Source organism: Carcharodon carcharias, chromosome 3 (genome assembly GCF_017639515.1).
Source record: "Carcharodon carcharias isolate sCarCar2 chromosome 3, sCarCar2.pri, whole genome shotgun sequence".
In the NCBI taxonomy this organism is placed as follows: Eukaryota; Metazoa; Chordata; class Chondrichthyes; order Lamniformes; family Lamnidae; genus Carcharodon; species Carcharodon carcharias.
In genome coordinates this window covers 80483254-80505489 of record NC_054469.1, presented here as the reverse complement: position 1 = coordinate 80505489, position 22236 = coordinate 80483254, and the positions used below count along the sequence as shown (strand labels likewise).

Genomic DNA, 22236 nt, shown 5'->3' with positions numbered 1-22236 from the left:
ATTTACTGTGCTCATTGAATACTAGTACCACTGACAAGTAAAAGTCACTTGCTTCTTAACTACATAGGTATGTGTTTTAGATGTTTGTTTTAATTATTTATTTTTTATTATTTTTACTATTTTATTTTAATTTTAGAGTTTTAAAGTTTTAGTTCTTTTTATTTATAGACCTACCTTGACTCCTGTGTCCTAAGCTGGTTTTTCATACATTGTCCCTTTCACTGAGCACTTACTGGCCAATCAACTTACTAGCTTTCTGTGATGTCACAGTTGCTTTTTTCCCCCTGCTGTCTCACAGCAGCTGAAATGGCGCGCTCCTCAGCTCCTGAATGTCTCCGGCAGCTCCACGCCTACTCCCAGCAAGGTAGGTCACTCTGCAATCCCTGCTCTTTATTTATTTATTGTTCATTCACGGGATGTCGGCTTCGCTGGCTGGGCCAGGATATATTGCCCATCCCTAGTTGCCCTTGAAAAGGTGGTAGTGAACTGCTTTCTTGAACAGTTGCAGTCCATGTGGTATAGGTACAGCCACAGTGCTGTTAGGGAGGAAGGTTCCAGGAGTTTCACCCAGCGACTGTGAAGGAACGGCGATATATTTTCAAGTCAGAATGGTGAATGACTTGGAGGGGAACTTCCAGGTGGTGGTGTTCCCATCTATCTGCTGCCCTTGTCCTTGTGGTCGTGGGTTTGGAAGGTACTAAGGAGCCTTGGTGAATTCCTGCAGTGCATCTTGTAGATTGTACACACTGCTGCTACTGTGCGTCGGTGGTGGAGGGAGTGAATGTTTGTGGCTGTGATGCCAATCAAGCGGGCTGTTTGTCTTGGATGGTGTCAAGTTTCTTGACTGTTGAGGGAGCTGCATTCATCCAGGCAAATGGGGAGTATTCCAGCACACTCCTGACTTGTGCCTTGTAGATGGTGGACAGTCTTTGGGGAGTCAGGAGGTGAGTTACTCGCCGCAAGATTCCTAATCTCAGACCTGCTCTTGTAGCCGCAGTATTTATATGGCTAATCCAGTTCAGTTTCTGGTCAAAGGTAACCTCCAGGGTGTTGATAGTGGGGGATTCAGTTATGGCAATGCCATTGAACATCAAGGGGTGATGGTTAGATTGTCTCTTGGAGATGATCATTGCCTGACACTTGTGTGGCACAAATGCTATTTGCCACTTGTCTACCCATGCCTGGATATTGTCCAGGTCCTGCTGCATTTGGACATGGACTGCTTCAGTATCTGAGGAATCACAACTGGTGCTGAACATTGTGCAATCATCAGCGAACATCATTTTTTCAGACCTTATGATGGAAGTAAGGTCATTAATGAAGTGGCTGAAGATGGTTGGGCCAAGGACACTACCCTGGAGGTAATCCTGCAGTGATGACTTGGAGCTGAGATGACTGGCCTCCAACAACCACAACCATCTTCCTTTGTGCTTGGTATGAATCAAATCTTATTTTGGTGATGACATGAAACCAGTCACAAGATACTGCCGAGAAGTTTGTACTACAACAATCACAGATGATTGACAACTTAACACTTCCTGTTGGGGAGGAAGATAAAACAGATGTAATCAGTCTTTTTATTAAAAAATGTTTTCTGGTTGAATTGGTAAATGCTATATTCATTAAGTACCACCTATGGCACATTAAATAAAATGTTTGAAAGAAACTTAGCAATATGATGAAAAGCTAATTTCTATTTTGTAGGATGCATTGTTCAACCATAAACACCAGAGTTCTAAATATGCTGCAGAAGTGATGTAGTTAGACCAGAATATTGTACATTTATTCATGTCTCACTATTCAATTTTTCAATGCCAATTTAAATTTTATGCCACTCTGCATTTGCTTGCCTCACATATGTTCTGATTTGGCTGCTATTGTTCATCAGAATGAAATTCATCTCAGCGGTTGTATATTTCATAATTTTACTCAAGTTAATGCTACCAACCAACAATCTGGACGTGTTTCACTTCTTCTTATCCAATTTTGATCTCTTAGCATTACTAATATTTACTTGATTGCTTTGGTGTAGACAAAACCTTATCATAAGCTCGTGCGATGGTTTGGTTTGTACCGTACCAAGTAACATAACTAATGACTGTCACGTCTACTTGTATACTTTTCAATCCCAGTAACAGTTAGGTAGCTCATTTGCGGTATTCTAAAACTCTTAACTCCATTGATGTAAGTGCATAGAAACAACATTTATATAACACCTTTAACACTACAAACCAACCCCCCCCCACCAAGGTACTTCATAGGAACATTAACAAACATTGTTTTTAAGTATTCGAAACATTATGATTTCTTATGACATCCCTTCCTAATAATACTATACATAAATGACATAAAGCTAAACAAGAACATTTTGTTCATATTTTTTGCAAATTGTGATCTTCAAAGCAACTTTTGTCCACATTTTTCTTCACTACCATTTCTGATGCACCTGAAAAAATAATTAGAAGGGCCTCGAGCTTTTAATGTAATTTCCCTGAAACCGACTGCAAGTATTTACAGTGGTGACGGGAATATCATTTTTACTCTCTCTAGGCAAATACATGAGCTTTTCTCAGCACCTCAAAATAGAGAGGGGCCAGTAATTCTCTGCATGGGACTGGTAGGTACAAAATATACACTTAATGTGAAACAACACATTGAATCATCAATGAACTGCACGATAACTGTGTAATATTCACATTTATTAATTATACCAAGAAATTACTTGAAGCTAAAAAAAATTGAAGTTAGCATTATAGCATTAGAAATTAATAAAATTGTATTTTCAAATAATATAAATATTAATACATGAACTTCACTGCTCATTAGAATTGACGCAGAATAAATTTTGCTGCTATATACTCATTCTAGTTGATCCCATGTTACAAAATATTTTTATAAAAACAAAATACTGCAAACGCTGGAAATCTGAGATAAAAACTGGATATGCAGGATAAACTCAGCAGGTCTAGCAGCATCTTTGGAGAGAGAAACAGAGTTAACATTTTGAGTCTGTATGACTCTTCTGAGCTGAAGCGAGGCGAAATGTGACGGGTTTTATGCTGTTGAAGAGAGAGGTGGAGCAGGTGGAGCAAAATAGAAGGTCAGGGATAGTTTGGAGCTCAGGTGAGATTAAATGACAAAGATGTCATGGACACAAGACAAAGGGAGCGGTAATGATAGTGTTAAAGACTAAGGCAGGTGTTAATACTAGCATAAAAAGGTCAGATAGCAGAATGTGTTTACAGCAGAACAAGGGTTAGCACTTTCTGAAAGCAAAACATGAGAACAAATTATAGACTGGCCCGTGAGGGAGGTAGGGGGGAGGGGATGGGAGGGAGAGGGAGAGTGGAAAAGAAAATCAAAGTGGAGGACAGAGTTCATAGTCTGAAGTTATTTAACTCAATAGAGAGCTGTAAAGTGCCTAATCCAAAGATAAGGTGCTGTTCCTCCGGTTTGCTTTCTACATCAATTTTAATTAGCAGTGCAGTTCATGTAATAATTTTGTATTATTTGAAAAGATAATTAAATTACAGGGCACACTGTAGCCTGCTGTGGACGGAAATGTGAGCATGAGAGCAAGATGGTGAATTGAAATGGCAAATGGCAGGAGGGTCGGGGTCATGCTTGCGGACCAAGCGAAGGTGTTTTGCAAAATATTTTGCAAAATATTTTTGCTGGAAATGCAACTAAATTTTGTTCAGACTATGTTATTTTGCATCACTATTACAGTAAGTTGCTTTGAAAACAAATATTGCATGGTCATTTTCGTTCAACTTTCTACAAAAGTAATTAGGTGTTCTGTTATACAATCCCTTTACTAACAATTTAATGTGCATCCTTTTGAAATGAACATTCTTGACAAGGCAAAATATAAAAAAAATCTTCAATAGAAATAAAAGTACGTCCAGTAAGATTACAATTCTCAGGGAAACGGTACCATTTGAGGTTTCCTGTTTTTAATAAAAAAATGTCGCGGATCATGTGTTGAAGGAAAGCTTAACTACAAAATTGTCAAATAAAGTACAGTTCATTAGTATCAAGCTGGTTATTCTAAAATGTTATGTATTCAAATTTAGAGAGTATATTAACTTGTACAATGCCATGTTTTACTCCTCACAGTCGCTGTATAATTTGACCACTTCATATTTAAATGTTCATTATAATGCATTGATATAAAGAATTATATACAAATCATTTTATAATGTTTCAAATACAAATCAGACATACCCTTTCCATCTTAGTGCTGTACAATAGATTTCATAAAAGGTGGACTCAATGGCATTTTATGTGATATGAGCAAAGAAGTTACTGATGCTCCCAATCCCATTCTTATTTCTTTCACTCATTCAAGGGATGTGGGCTCCACTGGCTGGGTCAGCATTTATTGACCATCCCTAATTGCCCTCGGGAAGATGGTGGTGAGCTGCCTTCTTGAACCGCTGCAGTCCATGTAGTGTAGATACACCCACACTGCTGTTAGGAAGGGAGTTCCAGGGTTTTGACCCAGCAACAATGATGGAACGGCGATATATTTCCAAGTCAGGACGGTGAACGACATGGAGGGAAGCTTTCAGGTGGTGGTGTTCCCAGCTATCTGCTGCCCTTGTCCTTCGAGATGGTAGTGGTCATGGGTTTGGAAAGTGCTGTCGAAGGAGCCTTGGTGAATTCCTGCAGTGCATCTTGTAGATGGTACACACTGCTGCTACTGTGCGTCAGTGGTGGAGGGAGTGAATGTTTGTGGACATGGTGTCAATCAAGTGAGCTGCTTTGTCCTGGATGGTGTCAAGCTACTTCACTGTTGTGGGAACTGCACTCATCCAGGCAAGTGGGGAGTATTCCATCACACTCCTGACTTGTGCCTTGGAGATGGAGGACAGGCTTTGGGGAGTCAGGAGATGAGTTACTCGTCGCACAGTTCCTAGCCTCTGGCTTGCTCTTGTAGCCACAGTATTTATATGACTAATCCAGTTCAGTTTCTAGTCAATGGTAACCCCCAGGATGTTGATAGTGGAGGATTCAGTGATGGTAATGCCATTGAACATCAAGGGGCGATGGTTGGATTCTCTCTTGTTGGAAATGGTCATTGTCTGCAGTGTGTGGCGTGAATGTTACTTGCCACTTGTCAGCCCAAGCCTGGATATTGTCCAGGTCTTGCTGCATTTGGACATGGACGGCTTCAGTTTCTGAGGAGTAGCTGAACATGGTGCAATCATCAGCGAACAGCGCCACTTCTGACCTTATGATGGAAGGTAAGGTCATTGATGAAGCAGCTGAAGATGGTTGGGCCAAGGACACTACCCTGAGGAACTCCTACAGTGATACCCTGGAGCTGGGATGATTGACCTCCAACACCCACAACCATTTCCTTTGTGTTAGGTATGACTCCAAACAGCAGAGAGTTTTCACCCTGACTCCCACTGACTCAAGTTTTGCTAGGGCTTCTTGATGCCATTTGCTGTCAAATGTGGCATTGATGTCAAGAGCAGTCACTCTCACCTCACCTCGGAGTTCAGCTCTTCTGTCCAAGTTTGACCCAAGGCTGTAACGAGGTCAGGAGCTGAGTGGCCCTGGTGGAACCCAAGTAGGGTGTCAGTGAGCAGGCTAATGCTAAGCAAGTGCCACTTGATAGCACTGTTGATGACCCCTTCCATCACTTTACTAATGATGGAGAGTAGACTGATGGAGCTGTAATTGGCCGGGTTGGATTTGTCCTGCTTTTTGTGTACAGGACATAACTGGACAATGTTCCACATAGTTGGGTAGATGCCAGTGTTGTAGCTGTAATGGAACAGCTTGGCTAGCGACGCGGCAAGTTCTGGAGCACAAGTCTTCAGTACTATTGCCAGAATATTGTCAGGGCCCATAGCCTTTGCACTATCCAGTGCCTTCAGCCATTTCTTGATATCACGAGTGAATTGAATTGGCTGAAGACTGGCATCCATGATACTGGGGACCTCCGGAGGAGGATGAGACGGATCGCCCGCTCGGCACTTCTGGCTGAAGATTGTAGCAAATACCTTATCTTTTGCACTGATGGGCTGGGCTCCTCCAAATTCAGGATGGGGATATTTATGGAGCCTCCTCCTCCACTGAGAAGTTTAATTGTCTACCAACAATCACAAATGAATGTGGCAGGACTACAGAGCTTAGATCTGATTCGTTGGTTGTGGGATCGCTTAGCTCTGTCTATCAATTGCTGCTTATGCTGTTTGGCATGCAAGAAGTCTTGTGTTATAGCTTCACCAGGTTGACACCTCATTTTTAGGTATGCCTGGTACTGCTCCTGGCATGCTCTCCTGCACTCTTCATTGAACCAGGGTTGATCCCTTGGCTTGATGGTAATGGGAGAGTGGGGGACATGCCGGGCCATGACCAGGCCAGACCCAGTAGAGGTGGCAGCACAGTGATATACACCTGGGAAGTAGTTGCCCTGGGAGTCCACAACATCGACTTCGGACCCCACGTAGTTTCATGGCATCAAGTCGAACACAGGCAAGGAAACCTCCTGCTGGTTACCACATACCGCCCTCCCTCAACTGGTGAATCAGTGCTCCTCCATGTTGAACACCATGTGGAGGAAGCACTGAGGGTGGCATGGGCGCAGAATGTACTATGGGTGGGGGACTTGGGTGTCCATCATGAAGAGTGGCTCAGTAGCACCACTACTGACCAAGCTGGCTGAGTCCTAAATAGCATAGTTGCTGGGCTGGGTCTGCGGCAGGTGGTGAAGGAACCAACAAGAGGGAAAAACATACTTGACCTCATCCTCGCCAACCTACCTCACCAACTTAGTTGGCTATTTCCTTCAAAATCATCCTTTGGGGGTTCCCAACCACATTTCAGTCTGACAGTGGAATTGGAGCCCCAGGGTGAAAATCCAGCTCAAAGTGTTTAACAAAAATCAGACAACTGTCATCCAATATGGACATTAGTTGCTAAAGACACCATTTTTGAATTAGTACACAATGTATTTTCAACTGCAGGCATACTTGGCTGCTTCAGGGAAGGAAGATAGTTGATCTTATTTTTAATAAATGAAAATACATTTGCATAAGCATGAGTGCAATGAAACAACTTAAGTATAACTCAAGTTGGCTGAACAGTTCATCTATTTTACAGACTACCTAATAAATGTTAAACTGATTGTGGGTGCCATTTTTGCAGTAAGTGACATGAATGTTTCAATATCTTAAAGCTGTGAAATCTTTTGACACACTCATTTCATACACAAAATGGATATATACAGAAGAATTTCTGAAACCTTCACTTCTGCAGAAGTAGATGGCTTCAAGTCCATCCACTTGATTATTTTTTCATATCACCTGAATATGTGTAAAAACCTTCTGCTTTGGTAGTTATAGGCTACTCAGTTTAACTAGAATTGTAACATTGTCCCCAATTTTTTCAGTAAGTTTGTTTGTTTCCTGTGCAAAGCTCATGAAATAACCAATTCCTATTGTACAAGTTGCTTGCACAATTTATCACTGTATGGTTTGGTACTCATCAAACATATGATTCTTCACACAATTTGCACAACTAAAACCAATTACGCTTTTTTTAATGAAGCTAAATCAGTGAATCAAGATAGATAAAATTACATAGATTCACTTACATTCCATAAATCTGAGGTGCTATTTCTAGTCGATTGAGGTGCATGTATAGCTCGGTGTCAAATTTCTTTAACAGCTGGTCTTGAATGCGATTTACTTTGGAAACTATGGCAAGTGACGGTCCCATGTCCTGAGGTCTTGCAAATGGTACAGCTGTAACCATCTCTTCTTTTCCCTAAAGAGATAAAATTAGTGTCCAGGTGAAAATATAAATGCAAAACATTCCTACATTCAATTTTAAAAAATCACACAATACTAATCATATTTTTTTTTATCAGCTTTCTAAATTGCTATTACATTTCTTAATTCCACTTAAGTTACAAGCAAGATTTCAGGTCTTTAGCATGAAATCAGACCCAAAACAGTGACCAAACTACCAGTGATTAGTATCCATGAATGTTGCTCATTCTGGAATAAAACTCCTTGACAATTAATGTATTTCTTAGTTAAACATTTTTTTGAACAGCAATGACCTGCACTCCTAAACGTGTAATATAAATAGCTTTTATGACCTGCTTTAAATGTTGGTGCTTTTCTTTACCTGCTGTTCTAATTATAGCTTTAAAATATAACCACTGTGCTCATCATCAAACGCTATGTAAAGAAAAATTCCTCTTCGCACAAAGTAACAATTCCCACGTTCTAGGTCAAACCCAAATCAGCACTTCTATTGCAATCTAAATACAAGAAAGTTGAAATAACTGCTGCATATGCCTGAATCGAACTTACTTTAGATTCAGGTATACTGGAAAGAAATACAAAATCACAGGAATTTTACATTGCAAAGGAGTCTCCCAGAGTAAAATCCAAGATTCACTGTGGTCTCAGTAATGCTCATTTTTATTTATTTTTGGTGAAGCTTTGGATCTCTAACTAATCCTAATCTGCTGTCAAACCAAATTCTTAAGGCCTGGCCTCCTTGCACCGAATACCCAACCCATTTAAATGTTACCAAGCATCTTTCCAAAGGAATCTGTCTTCACTGTCACCAAATGATATAACTGGAGCATCTGGCCAGGTAGGTCAGCTGTGGCAAATCTCTTTCAGGACCAATGAGAATGAAGGACAAAGTACATCTTGAGACTCACAGGGCTTTATATCCCAAAAGTCCTTGTCACATGATGTAGTGTGGCGATGGGACGGACCCAAAATGTTCTATTATGTGTTTTGCAATATACAGTTTATGAATCATTCATTTATATTTCGTGAATGTCTGTAGCTTTCAGGTCCATTTGTCATCCCTCACATGTCTTGCTGCTTTCATAATCATGAATAAATGTTTAGCAGATCATAGTGACCAAGGTGACCATTGTTCTACTAGCAGCTCCTTTGGCAGGGCTTCAACACAGACAAAGAGTTGTCCTGTTTTGGAAGCATCATTTGGCAATATCCTGAAAACAATAGCCAAATCCAAAGTGGTTAAAAGCAGAACTACAACTTGCACTTACTAAATAATGCTTTAATATAAAATGTCCCAAGTCATTTCATAGTAACATTATCAAACAAATTTTGACACTGAGGCACTTGAGAAGATACTGTAGATGTTGACATCTAGATTGACCTTTGAAGCCTCCAAAAATCGTTTCAAAAATGTCAGTCGACTAACATTGCAAGTATAAAATGTGAACTGCTGGTGTGGGTATGGATGGTTGCCATTTTTAAATGTGGGGGAAAAAACCCACCAGTAATTCATAGCATATTAATGTGGCACAGCTTATTGAGTAAATCAATTATACAAAGATGCTTTTAGCCACAATGAAAGCATTTAGCACCTGATACAAAAAGTGCATTGAATCCATTCTGAGTCACTTTGGGTATGGCATCATAGTAAGGATCCCACAGTGGGTCAGGTGTGGCATTTCTGTTTTCACAATAATTCCTCCACAACAAATCATCTTCTTCTTCATCTATTGAATTGGATATTCTGCCTTTTTGAATGATCTGACGACAGTTTGTGCACTATTAGCACATTTGATTACAAAACCATGCAAAAACATCAAGGGGTGCAGTGTACATATTTCCACCCTTTGCGAAGATTTTTTTCTATTCCATTCGTTGTGAATATGATCCTTGAATGGCTTGTTGAGGCACATATCCAAAGGTTGAACAATGGATGTTAGACCCTCTGGCATAACTGCAATGTAGGTGGTATTTCTTCACAGGCATTTCCTGATCTTGTCATTTATGGGAAGTGAACAGGTCCCACACTATTAAACTGCATTCTTTACACAGGCCACCGGGGCACCTATTCCACACATTATCAATCCATAACTTCACTTTATCCTCACCCATCCAATTATTGTCATGGACATGCACAACATCTCTGTCAGGAGACCCAATTTTCACAGTATGGTTTAATGTTTGAAAAATGACCATAGCTTTAATTTCATTCTGTCTGCATGCAGGCTAGTACCACTGTGAACCTTAGTCTTCCCATGACTTGTGGCTTTCACTAGAACGGTTTTCAAACCTTTCCATTCCACACATCGGTGGCTGGGCATTGCGAAATTCATGGGCTTTTCATCATGTTGCTGATGTGGCGTAATTTTTTTTATCCGTTCATGGGAGATGGAGGTCACTGGCTAGGTCAGCATTTATTGCGCATCCCTAATTGCCCTTGAGAAGGTGGTGGTGAACTGCTGCAGTCCACATGGTGTAGGTAAGCCCATAGCGCTGTTAAGGAGGGAGTTCCAGGATTTTGACTACCAACATTGAAGGAACGCCGATATGTTTCCAAGTCAGGATGGTGTGTGGCTAGGAGGGGAATTTCCAGGTGGTGTTCCCATGCATCTGCTGCCCTTGTCCTTCCAGATGGTAGCGATCATGGGTTTGCAAGGTGCCTAGGAGCCTTGGTGTGTTTCTGCAGGTGCATCTTGGCATTGTGCATCGGTGGTGGAGAGAGTGAATGTTTGTGGATGTCGTGCCAAACAAGTGGGCTGCTTTCTCCTGGATGGTGTCAGGCTTCTCAAGTTTTGTTGGAGCTGCACTCATCTAGGCAAGAGATACGTATTCCATGACACTCCTGACTTGTGCCTTGTAGATGGTGGACAGGCTTTGGGGAGTCAGGAGGTGAGTTACTCACCACAGGATCCCTAGCCTCAGACCTGTTCTTGTAGCCACAGTATTTATATGGCTAGTCCAGTTCAGTTTCTGGGTAATTTTTCACATTGCTGGGTAGATGCCAGTATTGTAGCTGTACTGGAACAACTTGGCTAGGGATGAGGCAAATTCTGGAGCACAAGTCTTCAATGCTATTTCCAGAATATTGTCAGGGCCCAAAGCCTTTGCAGTATCCAGTGCCTTCAACTGTTTCTTGGTATCATGTGGAGTGGATCAAATCGGCTGAAGGATGATGCTGGGGACCTCTGGAGGAGGCCATGATGGATCATCCACTCGCCACTCCTGGCTAGAGATTGTTGCAAATGCTTCTGCCTTATGGGTACTAGTGTTTTTGCAGCTGTCTGCCGATGACTTTAAGGCCTTTTGGTAATCTCAGGTGACCTTGGTTTCTTGCTGCAACACTGGACATTTTTATTCCATATAGCTGCTACATCAACCAGATGTCACGCAAATACTTGCTGTACTATTTGTTTGATTTCAACAACTTAATTGCGTATACATGCATTACATTTCTGGTGATGATGAAGCTATTCTGACAACTTTCAAGGACCCATTCAAACTTATGCTTCCCAAGATCAGTTCAGTGGGTGGTCCCTGTTCTCATGGCACGTTTGCTTTCGGGCATATTCTTCAGAGCAATTCCCATTCTTGCACCAGTTTTTCACCAATACTGAATTCCCTCCCTGCAGCACAGTTATTTGACGAGTTAGCAGATGTTACGGCTTTAAGCTTGAAACTAGCTTCATAATTCATTAATTTGGTTGGAAGACTAACTCCTCTTCATTATTCGCCATGCGGGATCTGCTTCGTTTGGGAGTGTCTTAAAGTCCTGCGCATCCTCACAACACAGCCCATATTGCCTACACGATCCTAAGGTAAGTAAAACATGCATTTGTGGGGTGAAAAATTGAGGCTGACTATTAATGCAAGTATAACATGGCTGAAAAGGGGGAGGTCAACTTATACGCCAAGTATATGCAACCACATGAACTCTGGGGCCAGAAAAATGGGGTCATCTTATACACCAGGTAGACTTACATTCGCAATCTACAGTACTAGTACAGATCACCAAAAGCTTGGTCAAAGGTTTTAAGGAGTGGCTGAAAGGAGGAGAGGTAGAAAGGCAGAGTGGTTTAGGGAGGGAATTCTAGAGCTTATGGCCATGGCAACTAAAGATGCAGTCACCAATGGTGGAGCAATTAAATCTAGGATACACAAAGAGGCCAGGGAGAAGTGCAAAGATTATGGAGGGTTGTAAGGCTAAAGGACGGTACAGAAATAAGGAGGGGGTGCAGGCATGGCGAAATTTGAAAATAAGGCTGACAATTTTAAAATGAAGGTGTTGCTGGATCTAATGTAAGGCAGCAAATGCAGGTGTGATGAGAATGGTGCATGTTATGATCACAGTTAAAATCTAGTGGGTCATTCATGGAGGAAAATTATAGCTATTCTTTTCTATTGATTTTTGTTTGCGGGCTCGTGCAGCCCTCAGGCTGAATTTTGAATCAGCTCCCCAGCAGACAGTTGATTTGACTCAGAGATGCCCTCATTCCAAATGGCCCCAGGTCAGGACTGTGGCAGGGAACTGGCAGAGAGCATGGCAGTGCCAAATTGTGCATCTGCCCACCTACGAGCTGAACACCAACACGTTTAAAAACTCAGCCCCTGGTCTCTTGCAGGCGAAGGTCGGTTAGATGGACAGTAAAACTAGCAGATGTACCATTTTTACAGTTGACAAAGAAGACCTATTCTTTTTCCTTGATCTTAATGCCTGTCATTAGCCTAACCATGGCTAGTAAAAGCACTGCACTAGTGGGAGTATAATCTTCCCAGATTTGAAACCCACCTCTCTTGCAAATGTATTTTAAACAGATTAGCACATGTCTGCTTACTCGTGATGATGACATGGCATATATACATTGTGCCTGGGCAGTGACCAATTTATGAAGGCCAAATTTAAGCACTTGCATCTCTCAGAAAACAAATTGCTACCAATTTGCTTGTGATAGATAATGCAAATTCGAGAGTGTAGTTATCAAGCTGTAAGTAAATGCAATAAACATTTTCAAACTACAATAAATTCATGTGGCTGAATCTCTAGGAATATGTCCAACCAAAGTTGGCAACCAATTGTTCAGCAGCGTAGACCACTACATCTAAGTTGGTGTCAGTCATAAACTTGGATGCCTTGGACAAAATTTCAAAGTCATTTGTAACAATAAAAAATATTGGCTCAACACTGATGGCTATGAAACTTCATTAGCAACCACTTTCATGCTCAATCTTTTACGCATGATTGAAGCATGGCTCACAGGTCTGTAATTTGAGAGTTCAACATTGCTCCATTTGTTGAAAGATATCTGTGAGGGAATTTAACATCTCAATAAACTCCAAATGTTCGCTTGGATCCAAATTGTTGGAACCTGCAGTCTAGTTTGCCTTCAGCTTCCCAAGGATGTGGGATACTAAACATTTCCAGTCTGCTCTGTCTAGTCTATATTCCAAGCCAAACTTTCCTTTCCTTCATTGGAAAAAAGGATCACAAAATAATGAGGAAAGGCCATTCAGGATTTGCTTTTTACTTCTAACAATGTACTGTTATTTCTATTCTGAGGTTTGTCCAACATAATTTTTTATTTATTCTTTCATGGGATGTGTACGTTGCTGGATAGGACAGCATTTATTGCCCATCCGTAATTGCTCTTCAGAAGGTGGTGGTGTGCGCCTTCTTGAACCTTTGCAGTCCTAAGTGGTGTAGATAAAGTGTTCCAGGATTTTGATCCAGCGACAGTAAAGAAACGGTGATATAGTCTCAAGTCAGGGAGGTCTGTGGCTTGGAAGGGAACTTGCAGGTGGTGGTGTTCCCATGCATCAGCTGCCCTTGTCCTTCAAGGTAAGGCTTGTCCAATCAGTGGCCTGTGGGTTGCAGAAGCTCCTTTACATGGCCCCTGAAAGATTGTTGAAAATTCCGGTAAGAGGGATCAGTGAGTTTGAAGTGTGAGCCCATCGGTACCAAACATAAGAGAGAAATAGGTGGTGATTGGAAGAGCAGCAAACACCGGCGTCTGCAAGCTTGTGAAGACAGAGAGACCCTAAAGCACGCGTAGCTTCTGCTCAACACACTTTCCCATGGCTCTTGCTGCTTTCCCCTGGCTCTCAGTGCTCTGGCCTGGCAAGTGGGGAGCATTCCATCACAGACCTGACTTGTGCCTTGTAGATGATGGACAGGCTTTGGTGAGTCAGGAGATTAGATAATCATCATAAAATACCCAGCCTCTGTCCTGCTCTTGTAGCCTCATATTTATATGGCTGATCCAGCTCAGTTTCTGGTCAATGGCAACCCCCAGGATCTTGATAGTGGAGCATTTGGCAATACCGTTGAATGTCAGGAGGAGATGGTTGGATTCTCTCTCGTTGGTGGTGGTCATTGTCTGGCAATGTTGTTGCACGCATGTTACTTGCCACTTATATGCCCAAGTTTGAATGTTGTTCAGGTCTTATTGCACATGGACACGGACTGCTTCACTATCTGAGGAGTGGCGAATGATGCTGAACGTTTTGCAATCACCTAACCATCAGTGAACATCCCCACTTCTGACTTTATGATGGAGGGAAGGTCATTGACGAAGCAGCTGAAGATGGTTAGGCCTAGGATACTCCATGAGGGGCTCCTGCAGTAATATCCAGGGACTGGATATTGACTGCTAACAACCACAACAATCTTCCTTTGTACTAGGTATGTCTCCAGCCAGTGGAGTTTTCCTGATTCCCATTGATTTCTGTTTTTCTAGGTCTCTTTGAAGCCACACTCAGTCAAATGTGGCCTTGATGTCACTCTCACTCACTTCTTGAGTTCAGCTCTTCTGTCCATGCTTGGACCAAGGCTGTAATGAGATTAGGAGCTGAGTGGCTATGGTCAAAGCCAATCTGAACGTCAGTGGCCAGTTTGCTGGTTAAGTGGCGGTTGAAAGCGCTGTTGACGAACTGTCCACCACTTTGCTGATGATTGTGAGTAGACTGATGGCTCGCAGTTGGATTTGTCTTGCTTTTTGTGGACTGGATATACCTGGGCAGTTTTCAATATTGATGTGTTGACGCCAGTGTTGTAGCTGTTCATTAACAGCTCGGCTAGGGGCACAGGTAGTTCTGCAGCACAAGTCTTCAGTACTGTTGCTGGAATGTTGTCAGAGTCCAGTCTTTGCAGCTCTTAGTGCCTTGAGCCATTCCTTGATATCACCTTAAGTGAATCAAATTGGCTGGAGGTAGGCAACTGTGATGTTGGAGACTTCAAAAGAAGGCCGAGATGTATCATCCACTTGGCACTTCTGGCTGAAAATGGCTGCAAATGCTTCAGGCTCGACTTTTGCACTGATGTGCTGGGCTCCCCCAACATTGTGGATGGGGACAGTTGTGGAGCCTCTCCTCAGATTAGTTGTTTAGTTGTCCACCACCATTCACAACTGGATGACGCTGGATTGCAGAGCTTAGATCTGATCTGTTGGTTGAGGGATTGCTTAGTTTTGTCCATCACATGCTGATTCTGTTGTTTGGGATGCAAGTAGTCCTATGTTCTGGCTTCACCAGGTTGATACCTGGTGATAGTTGATCTTTACAGAATTTCCCCCTGACCCCGGAAGTACTCACAATACATAATATTAATCAAATAAAGAGAATTTTAAAGGCTGATCTCTGCTTTTCAGTCTTATAATCATATGTTTAATATTTGGCTCAATGTTAAATGTCCTTGAAATGCATCTCATTTGTTTAGCCTTATTCATAAAAATCTCACAAGTACTGGAATAGAAACAGAAAGTGCTGGAAAAACTCAACCTTTTTGGCCACATCTGTGGAGAAAGAAACAGAGCTAACGTTTCTTGTCCGTTTCCAAAGAAGAGTCATTTTGGACTTGAGAAACTCTGTTTCTCTCGCCACAGATGCTGCCAGGCTGGCTGAGTTTTTCCAGCACTTTCTGTTTTTATTTCAGATCTCCAGCATCCACAGTATTTTGCTTTTATTATCACTGGACACTTTCATTGCAATTATTCGACATTTACTCAGATCTTTTCTTTGTTTTATTGTGTACATATTTCTATACCAACCTGAATTACTTTACAACAGTCCACATTATAGATTTGTGTGTTCATCTTCTAAATTATTCCAAGTTTTCTTAGTACTATTACTAGATTTTTAAACTAGATAACTTTGCATTTGCAAATATTAAACACTATTATAATTTGGAGCACACTTTGATAATATTGAAATCTAGCACAAAGTTTACAACAACACTATGCATTCCACACATTGCTATTTGTGGCTAAATCACCCTCGGGAACCAATCATGTTCTCTGTTAACTTTTCTTCCCCTTGTTCAATATGATGGTATCCACTTAAAATAAATGTAAAATTCTAATACAAATCAGCACACTTCCACCCAAAGAAATCAAATTTCAGGTTATAATGGAAGACATTTATTTTCTTCATTATGAACTCTCAATGCTGCAGCTGCTCCTGAGCAAAACATTTGTTTCAATGATCATCACTGGCAATTTTGAAGACCACTTATCCTTAGGTTCTTGCATGGAAGACCGAAATTCCTGGTTTTAAAATACTAATGACTGTAAAGACAAAATCTGCTCATGTAGTTTATACCAATCTTCCCAATTATCACGCCTCTTTCTCTTTCCAGGATGGAAATGTTAATTAACATATTTCCTGCAATTATATTCACCAGAGAATGAGAGGATTGGTTATGGTCAGAAATATTAAGATAATTAGTGTGGGCTTTTCTTTTAAACAGAAGTGAAACTGGGAGTGTAACTAATATATTTGACCAGGATGACAATACTTAATTCCACAGCACCCATTCAAATTTTCCAATATCCACATGGGTAATGAGTATGATCGGAAGGGAAAGAGTCAGCCCAAAATCAAAATAAATAATTAAGTAGTGTTATGTTAAGTAACTAGTGAGGAAAATGTGCATAAGATAATTAAAGTATTTTAATTTATCATAAACTGATAATCAAGATGAGCATACCTTTCTTATTTCTCTTTCAAAAGTTGAAAACCATGGTTCTGCAGTGTCCATAAGTTGTGAGAACATTGCACTGAAGAGAAAAGATGACAATTTTCAAAATAACAAGAAGCAAATCGATAGCAATAACAAAAAGAATGATGTTATTACTTAACTTACTAAGCATCATGTTCCAAGAACTCTGGATTGAGGAGAGCTTTCATTTCCTCACTGTGGAGATATGAATCTGCAAATTAGTAAAATATTCCTTTCTACACCAATATATTCAGCTGTGTTTACTGCTCGACCTATGAAGACTGCCAAAACCTAAGTATTCACATTAGGCATCAACAAAAATAGCTCTGTGTAATCATCCTTCATAGCTGCAAAACCAAGATAATGTTTAACACAGAAAATAAAATTATCGACATGTTTATCTGTACATTAAAAAAAATGATTTTTCCTCCCCCATCCTAAAAGCAGCCCATGCATTCATTTCACTTTATTTGTTTCAGATGATGGAACATGATCCAGCCCACCAAATACAGTTTGTTCTTATGCCATAAAGAATACCCTGATTTCAGAAGTTTTCTCATCCTCCCAAGATCTTTCATCCCCATCGGAAACCCATGGGAATATTAGTCAAGACTAAAAGATAAGCTTTGATTTTCTTGTTGTAAGTCAGCACTGTTTTATTTAGCACTCTGGGTAGTAAATGTGTGGTGGGGTTATTGACCAATCCAGTTGGCTTGCGGTACTTTATTTTATGAGCATGAAACATCTAGTGATGAAAAGATTGTGGTCAGTCAACAACATTGGTTTCGTAATTGATATTATAATACAAAAAAAAATTACATTGAGCTTTATTTTTAAGTTTTCCTCGCTTTCCATTCTCTGCCTCATGCCAACAGTCCCTCCAGAATCCTCAATAACTGTTGTTTTAGACTTGCGGTAGACATGCTTAAGAAGCATACAAAAATTGACTCTCTTCTTAATGGCAGACAAGACTGAAAACGTTGTATCATGCTACTCCAACTGCACATTCGTAAACCTTGACAATCCAGCTGGCATTGTAGTTAATGAACTACCCTCTTCCTCAACTAGCATGCCCTCTCTGGAGTTGATTTATAGTCTGCATAAAGTGCAATGTTGTACCTATTACAGGTTGATCTTATCTTCAAAATAAATAACACAGAACTTAAATAGATAAAACTTGCCTTGGATTTGCTGTTTCACTAGCATGTGAGAAGGCTTGGTGATCACAGTGTAGAATAAAGACGAGAGGAGCCAGCAGTTCATGCATGCCCTAAAACATTAGTATCAAAAAATAATCAACAGAGCTGGAACATTCTTACTCAAATTAAAAAATGCGTACTCTGGAAAATGAACTAAGAGCTATTAAAATGGAGTCTCTTCAATGGCTCAATTAATTTACAAAGTGCAAGAAGCATGCAGACCGGATAGGCGCCAGAGTTCTACATCTAAAATGTTAACCAGTCTTTTCTCTTTACAGATGCTGATGGGGCTGCTATGTATACTCAGATTTTCTGAGTTTGAAACACTTTAAAATTTGGCATGGTATATATCATGCAAATCATCAAATTATTTCTATTTGTCCCTATTTATATATAAAAAATAGCCTAAAACTATATGAATATATGATTTTCAAATTTAATTGCCATAGTAAATGGACAATTACTTGAAGATTTAATCTCTTGTAGCCTGCACTTGAACATTAAAAGAAATACTAGTGTATCTTGCTTTATAATTTAAAGGCAGGCAACTCTGCAGTTAGGAACATATTGGGGAAAGACAGAATAATTAAAACATCAGTGTGAAAATTACTAAATCTTCTGTGCATGAAGGTTTTTTTCTATTAAAATCTACTAGAATAGAACACTAAAACATATGCAATGTGTAACTCGCAGCAGACTTAAATGCTTTGGGGACAGAATGTTATGCCCAGAATGAATGCATATTTATTCTTAGTAAATGTCACAAGACTCTTTTTCGTACAGTCCAATTTTAAACTGCTTAATTATTCAACCAAACCTGTACAGTATTTTATTACCTGCTTGTAAAGCAGCTGCTCATTTTCTCTCGCATAACAAAACAGGATATCTGTCAAGATCTGCCTCACACTTTCCTGTTGGAAATACTGCATTTCAGGAAATCTGAAAGACAAAATTTCAGCACATCATCTCAAGAAATGTTGTTCCTTTTTGCTCCCCTATTTAGTTATTTTTAACAATGCCAACAGACAACTTCTTGTTAACATTGTGGTCTCGTTACAATTCTATTTGAACTAAACTAGTTCGAAATGAAAATTAAAATGGCCAATTACTATTTTGTCTAAAATACATCAAATGAACTTTTGTAAATTTTAAAAATTAATTTCCACCTATTTAAACTAATTAGACAAATTCACTTGGTGTTTTCTCCTCTTCTGGAGGCAATTCACAAGATTTACATACAGGCTTTGGGACCCTGATGTCAGGACAAAATGGGGGTCCTGAGCCCACACTTTCTGGCAGCAAGGTCAGCAGAGTGATATAGCCGGAGGCAGCTTCCTAATTGGCTGCCTCCAAGCTTGCTGTCCAAATAAGAAAAGTGGGCGGGCTCCTGCTGTTACTGGCCCAGAGGACTGGCAGCCCCACGGAGTCATGGGTGCTGAGGCGGGTAGGAGACTGAAAGGGTTATGGAAGCATCCTCAGGGGGCTAAGTTGGGAATAAAATTTCAGAGGGACCAGGAAGGCAGAGGCCTTGAATTGGAGGGGAAACCTCTCGAGATGGCTCATTGGGATCATGGGGACTGCCTTCCTGCCGGTGGCTATCTCTTTTGGATGATCTGGCTTCCCCCTACCCACAGAGTCTATTAAGTTGACAGCCTGCACATGTGACACTGCTCTCATGCTAGCAAAATGCTAGCGAGCGCTTTATATGGCCCTTAATCAAGGCCATAAACATGCAGGCTGGCTGTCAGCCTTCGTTCAGCTGGGAGCCATTCTATTCCCCTGCCTGCCACTGATAAAGTTCCCTGATGGCAAGAATTCACCAGGGAGACATAGCAACATGGCTCCCCCCTACTTTGCTCCCACAACCTTCAATCCTGCCAACCTGGGGTCGGGAAAATACTGTCCAACAACTCCAACGTGTTCTATAAGTGCCAGATGCATGACAAGCACCTTACTAAAGGATATTTTTCATGCGAACCTAGGTAATAATAATAATAATAATAATAATAATAATAATGGTGACTTGATAGAAGTTTACAAAATTATGAGTGGCATGGACAGAATAGATAGTCAGAAGCTTTTTCCCAGGGTGGAAGAGTCAATTACTAGGGGACATAGATTTAAGGTGAGAGGAGAAAACTATGGAGGAGATGTGCGGGGCAAGTCTTTTTACGCAGAGGGTAGTGAGTGTCTGGAATTCACTGCCAGAGGTAGTGGTGGTGGAAGCAGGTACGATAGTGGTGTTTAAGAGGCAGCTTGACAAATACATGAATAGGATGGGAATAGAGGGATACGGACCCCGGAAGTGCAAAATGTTTTAGTTCACGGGCAATATGATCGGCACAGGCATGGAGGGCCGAAGGGCCTGTTCCTGTGCTGTACTTTTCTTTGTTCTTTGTTCTATAATTGCTTGAATGTTGTTGAAGTGTGAGTAACACTACAGTTGAACTACAGTCTGTCATTACCCATTCTCCATTTAAAAAAATTGTTCTCAGGTTATTAAAAACATTGACATGACATTTATTGCCCTAAGATGATGGTAGTGGGTCATCTTGAATCAATGTCATCTTTGTGATAATGATGTGAGGTAAGAAATTCTAGGATTTCAACTCAGCAAAGATGAAGAAATTCAAATAAGGAATTCATAGGGAGCTTGTCTTGCTGGAAGGAAGTGAGAATGTGAAACTTACCTCTTCTGCTTGCAGAGGTAGCAAATCGTATTGATGCATTTAAGGGGAAGCTAAATAAGCATATTAAGAAGAAGAGAATTATGATGCTAGAGTTAGATGAGAAAGGGTGGGAAGAGGCTCGAGTGGAGTGTAAACACAGTTATGGACTGGGTGGGCTGAATGGCCTTTCTCTATGCTGTATATTCCATGTAATATGTCCAAAGTAGGCCTGAATGTGAATTGAACGGGAATGTGGAAATGCTGGAGTTCCCATGAAATTGTTTCTCTTATGCTCCTTGATGGTAGTGATCATAAAATGCTGAAGTAAACTTAGCAAAGTGAATTGGTGCAATGCACTTTGTAAACCCCATACTGCAACCAAAGTGCCCTTGTAATGGAGGGTATTGGTCATTGCGTCCAGTATCAGCAGTGTTGACCATCAGATTTATCTTTCCTCTATGGTGTTGAGCTCCTTGAGTGCTGTTAAAGCTGCACCCATGCAGTAAATTAAAGAGTATTTCAACACTGTCCCTCTGGAGCCTTGTGGATGGTGGAAAGGCATTAAAGAATTAGAAAATGAGCCACTTTTCAGATTACTCAGCTTTGTACGGCTTTGTAGCCACACCATTAAGTTTCTGGTCAATGGTGTCCCAAAATATGTTGTTGATCAGGGCTTGGTGATGGATTGTAAGTCTGAACCATTTTCATTCATTCGTTTTCACCATAGCCTTAGTAAGGCCATTGGCATTGTCTTGCTTCAAGTCTCTCTCAGTCCACATCTCAATGTTATTCACCCAACTGATCTTTCTCCTCCTTCTGCTGGTACCCTCAATTTCTCCTTCAACTGTTTCCGGGTCTTAGTTTCCAATATGTGTACTTGACAATCTTTCTCTCCCTAACCGTACTTAGCAACCCTTTTGATTCCTGAGCAACCCTTTCGATTCCTGAACTCCTACTCTTGATTTAATCCGCTTATTTTTCTTTCTGTCCATCCAGTTGATTCTGAGCATCCTCTGCCATACCCACATTTCAAAAGCTGTTATCCCCCTCTTCTAATCATATGCTGCTCAAAATATTTTTCCTCATTTCTTCTCTGGTGCCTTATCAATCACCTTAAATCAATGTCCTCTGGTTCTCAGCCCTTCCGATAATGGGAACAGTGTCTCCCCATCTATTGTTTTCAGACCCCTCATCATTTTGAACACCTCCACTAAATCTCCTCTCAACATTCTCTTCTCTAAAGAGACAGCTCAAAGCTCCAGCTGAGGCTGAATGAGTGTTTTAGAAAAGGTTGACCATAACTACCTTGTTCATGTAATCTATGCCTCTATTTATAAAGCCGAGGGCCCCCTTTGTCTCATTAATTGCTTTCTCAACCTGCTTTGCCACTTTCAATAATTTATACATATTTACCGTAATCACCTCCCCCCACACCCCCCCAAACCCCGGCCATTTCCCCAGGTCCCCTTGCTCCTGCACACCTTGTAGAATTGTGCAATTTATTTTATATTGCCTCTCCTCGTTCTTCCTACCTAAATGTACATTAACTTCGCTGCGTTAAATTTCCTCTGCCACGTGTCTGCCCATTC

The 22236-nt window shown here is 40.8% G+C and overlaps 1 protein-coding gene across 8 annotated transcripts in view; it reads right to left on the bottom strand.

The window, feature by feature from the left end:
* tbc1d5 (TBC1 domain family, member 5) overlaps positions 1–22236 on the bottom strand; it is a 554754-nt gene that overhangs the window by 237045 nt on the left and 295473 nt on the right. For all 8 annotated transcript variants that reach the window (XM_041183651.1, XM_041183652.1, XM_041183650.1 and 5 more), the window contains 5 exons: positions 18815–18917; positions 17961–18049; positions 16924–16974; positions 16768–16837; positions 7613–7785 (listed from right to left, as the gene is read on the bottom strand). In XM_041183651.1, the coding sequence (XP_041039585.1) occupies positions 7613–7785; positions 16768–16837; positions 16924–16974; positions 17961–18049; positions 18815–18917 (486 nt within the window). The remainder of the gene's footprint in view (positions 1–7612; positions 7786–16767; positions 16838–16923; positions 16975–17960; positions 18050–18814; positions 18918–22236) is intronic.